The 4,149-nt window shown below is 35.7% G+C and overlaps 1 protein-coding gene across 1 annotated transcript; it reads left to right on the forward strand.

Moving 5' to 3' along the window:
- The first annotated feature begins 749 nt into the window (after positions 1-749).
- On the forward strand, positions 750-1,700 carry LOC123936091 (olfactory receptor 2AK2-like). Its single transcript, XM_045996862.1, has one exon. It carries the CDS (start codon positions 750-752, stop codon positions 1,698-1,700), a length of 951 nt encoding a protein of 316 aa, XP_045852818.1.
- The last annotated feature ends 2,449 nt before the right edge of the window (positions 1,701-4,149 follow it).

Here is a 4,149-nt window from a genome sequence, read left to right on the forward strand (position 1 = left end):
TTTTACAGTATTCAATGTTTTTAGTATTTAACATAGTATTTTTTGGAAACAGAACTGGCAAAAAACCTGATTAGAAAATATGTATATGTTTTACAAAGGCCTAAGTATTCTGTAATTGTTGAAATGTTTTGTATTTATACTTTATTACTGCTGTTATAGACTAAAGTTGAGTGATTTAACATTGTGGAGAACTTCTTACAGCATTCAATGGTTCAAGTATATACCACAGTATTATCCTTGGATTCAGAGATGGAAGGAAGCTGGAATAAAGAACTCTTTTTATGCTTAACAAATGGCCTAAGTATTCTGTACTTTTCCAAAAGAAAATAAAATGAGGAAACATGTATTTTTCAAACTGGACAGAAATTTAAATTACTTTTAGGATGCCCATTAAATCACTGGGAAATTGATTGGGATTAATTCATCTACTGATCAAAAGAAAAAAAAAAGTGAAGGCTAAGGGAAATTGAGCAACCTTACATTCTCTAAAATGTGCCCTGTGTGTAATGATTTTGACTAAACTCTGATCATACAGGACTTATTCTCTGAAAGTTACTGTAATAAGATAATTTGTTTTCCCCTCATCTATGGAAGAAAATAGAAGTGGCGTACAGTCTTGAAATTTCATTTGGCTGAGAAAATGCTATGGAGGCAATAAAAGCATGTAGTAATAATCACTTTCTTTTCCCTTAAAGGACTTTCATGGAATCTCGGGATATGATCTGTTCTGATGTGTTTCAGTTTAAACTATGAAGACGGGAAATCAAAGTGTAGAAACAGATTTTATACTTTCTGGTCTTTTCCAATATGGTCAAATGGACAATTTCCTCTTTGTTGCCATTGTAACCCTCTTTTCAGTGGCTCTGATGGGGAATATCATACTGGTCCTTCTCATTCAGTTGGACATCAGACTCCACACTCCAATGTACTTCCTACTCAGTCAGCTCTCCTTTATTGACATAATGTACATCTCCACCACCGTGCCCAAGATGACCACTGACTTCCTGACAAAGAGTAAGACCATTACATTTTTAGGTTGTGAAATTCAAGCATTTGTATTCTTGGCACTTGGTGGAACTGAAGCCCTTCTCCTTGGTTTCATGTCCTATGATCGATATGTAGCCATCTGTCACCCTTTACACTATCCTGTACTTATGAGCAAGAATATCTGTTGGTTCATGGTCACATGCTCATGGGGCAGTAGTTCTATCAATGCTTTAGTGCATACGTTGTATGCTTTTCAACTTCCATTTTGTAGGTCTCGAATTGTTAACCACTTTTTCTGTGAAGTTCCATCTCTGTTACCACTGGTGTGTCAGGATACTTCCCAGTATGAGCATACAGTCCTCCTAAGTGGGCTTATCATTCTGCTGCTACCATTCATGGCCATTCTAGCTTCCTATGCCCGTGTACTTACTGTGGTGTTCCAGGTGAGCTCAGGTAAAGGACAGACAAAAGCTATCTCCACTTGTTCCTCTCACCTAATTGTGGCAAGCCTATTTTATATGACTACCCTCTCCACCTATGCAAGGCCACACTCCTTGCATTCTCCAGAACAGGATAAGGCAGTGGCAGTGTTTTACACCATCATCACACCTCTTCTGAATCCATTCATCTACAGCCTGAGAAATAAAGAGGTTACTGGTGCCCTGAAAAGACTGTTGGCATCATTGATATTTGTACAGGAAATGTCACTTTAGGAACGCCTTATTGATTGAGATTGACCAATATAGATCACTTTACCTAGAATACTGTTTGGAATATGTTAATCTAAAGGATATTTATGCAATAAATTGATAAATATATTGATTCTTGCTCATTTCAGGATGGCTTAATCATAGTTATTGAAGCTACATGCTTTCCCAAATTGAAACCTCGAAAAAATGGTGTTATTGTCAACAGTATTTGGCTTCTGGGAATACATTTCAACTGTTAACTCAATGTTTGCATCTCGAAACATGTATTTTGTAATGTCCTCCTTAATGTCTGAATGTAGTGAGTAAGAGATATACTCAAGCACGTGATATTAAAAGTATAATAAGGAAACTGTAATATATGTCACTGTAAATAGTTCACTCATGTCTACATTCATTCAAAAGTGATGTGAGGTTATGTCTGTTGTGCTAGTATAGACACTGGTGATGTGGCAGTAAACAATGATAAAAACTGACAGAATGCTCTGATCTCATTAAGATTTCATTCCATTGCAGGGAGACATAATAAAATAAAATAAAACAAAACAAAATAAAATAAAACAACATAAAGTAAGATATGATAAAATAAGATAAAACAAAACAAAACAAAACAGACTTGAAAAATCTGGAGTACATCAACCAGTAGTAACTATTAGGGGAAAAAAAAAGTTAAAAATTGGTTTAGATAAAATGAGAGAGTTTTCTGGTTTTATATATAATAGTCCAATGTAGGGACAACCAAGAGAATGATAGTTGGTCAAAAATTGAACGGAAATGAGTTAATAATTCACACAGATTTCTCATTAGGAATGCTCTAGGCATAGGAGGAAGCCAATGAAAATGTCTTAAAGAGTAAACAAGCGGAGCGCCTGGGTGGCTCAGTGGGTTAAAGCCTCTGCCTTTGGCTCAGGTCATGATCTCAGGGTCCTGGGATCGAGCCCCGCATCGGGCTTTCTGCTCGGCAGAGAGCCTGCTTCCTCCTTTCTCCCTCTCTGCCTGCCTCTCTGCCTACTTGTAATCTCTGTCTATCAAAATAAATAAATAAATCTTTTAAAAAAAAAAGAGTAAACAAGCATGGCAAGTAAATGAAAATCAAAGTATAACATCAAAGCTAATGGAAAAAAGACAGAAATTGTAGAAATGAATGACGATAATGGAGGATTTAAAATGTTAGGTTGACCATGGTAAGCATTTGGGCTTTAATCCAGGAAAACTGGCAGGCTTTGGTGTGGTTCTACAGAAAACTGAAAATCACAATTGTGTTTCCATTACAGGAGCACAGTTGTTAAAAGATACTGCCTTGGATAAAAGTGGTAATGGTAGAGTAGCAAGAACTGGCCAGTCTCTGGAAATAGTGGAAAGCAGACATTTGAGACTTATGGTGAGATTATGATGTGCAGTGTGAGGTAATTAGAAAAGCAGAGAATTGAGGGGAACCTGACTGGCTCAGTCAGTAGAGCATGAAACCTCTCATCTTGGGATTGTGAATTCTAACCCCGGGTTGGGTGTAGAGATTACTTAAAAATAAAATGTTAAAAAAAAGTATAGCGGATAATCGGGCTAAGAGACTGTAATAAACAACTGGAAGTAAGAAATCATTATTATCACCATTGAGGAAAAACACAGGAACAACATTCCATCACCCACTTCCTTAGTGCTCCTTCACTATTAGCACCTCAACTATGCAGTGGTCATTATTCTGACTCCCATCAACATTAAATGGAAACCCATACTAATATAATCAAACAACAACTTCTCTGGAGCTTCCAGGTTCCTTTTTTTTTTTTCCAATGTTAACAAAAGCTATATATATATACCTTGGTAATACAAGGAATAATGTTATTGTTTTTATTGCTGAGTTGAACTCCATTGTACAAATATATTATGATTGTCTTCATAGGATCATTTGATATTTTCATCTATTATGAATAAAAATGTTATATCCCTCTCTACACAAAAATATTCTTGGGGAAACATTTACTCAATTATTTTATTATATTCCTAGGCATAAAACTGTTTGGTCGTAGGTAAGATATATGTTTAATAAAAAAATAAACAGTTGTATTAATATCAAATATTCTAATCAAAATATTGAAACTTCTTGGTGCTTAAGGGATGGGGGAAGTAATGGTTTGATGCTAAATTTAAATACATATTTTTGTGAAATACTTTAGAGACACATTGATATCAACTGTGTGTTTGCTATTAATAAATTCTATAAGAATTTTAATTTTGATCTCAACGGGAAGTCTGCAAGCTTTTTCCCATTGAGGATGATATTTGCTGTGGGTCTTTCATGGATAGATTTTATGAAGTTCAGGAATGTTCCCACTATCCCTATACTTTGAAGCGTTTTCATCAGGAACTTTGCAGCCTTCCCGTTGAGATCAGGAACACGACAAGGATGCCCACTCTCACCACTCTTGTTCAACATAGTATTAGAAGTTCTAGCAAC

The sequence above is a fragment of the Meles meles genome, unplaced genomic scaffold (genome assembly GCF_922984935.1).
Source record: "Meles meles unplaced genomic scaffold, mMelMel3.1 paternal haplotype, whole genome shotgun sequence".
Lineage (NCBI taxonomy): Eukaryota > Metazoa > Chordata > Mammalia > Carnivora > Mustelidae > Meles > Meles meles.

Excerpts from the sequence above, each read along its gene's own strand:
- LOC123936091 (XM_045996862.1), top strand. The coding sequence starts at position 750 with ATGAAGACGGGAAATCAAAGTGTAGAAACAGATTTTATACTTTCTGGT.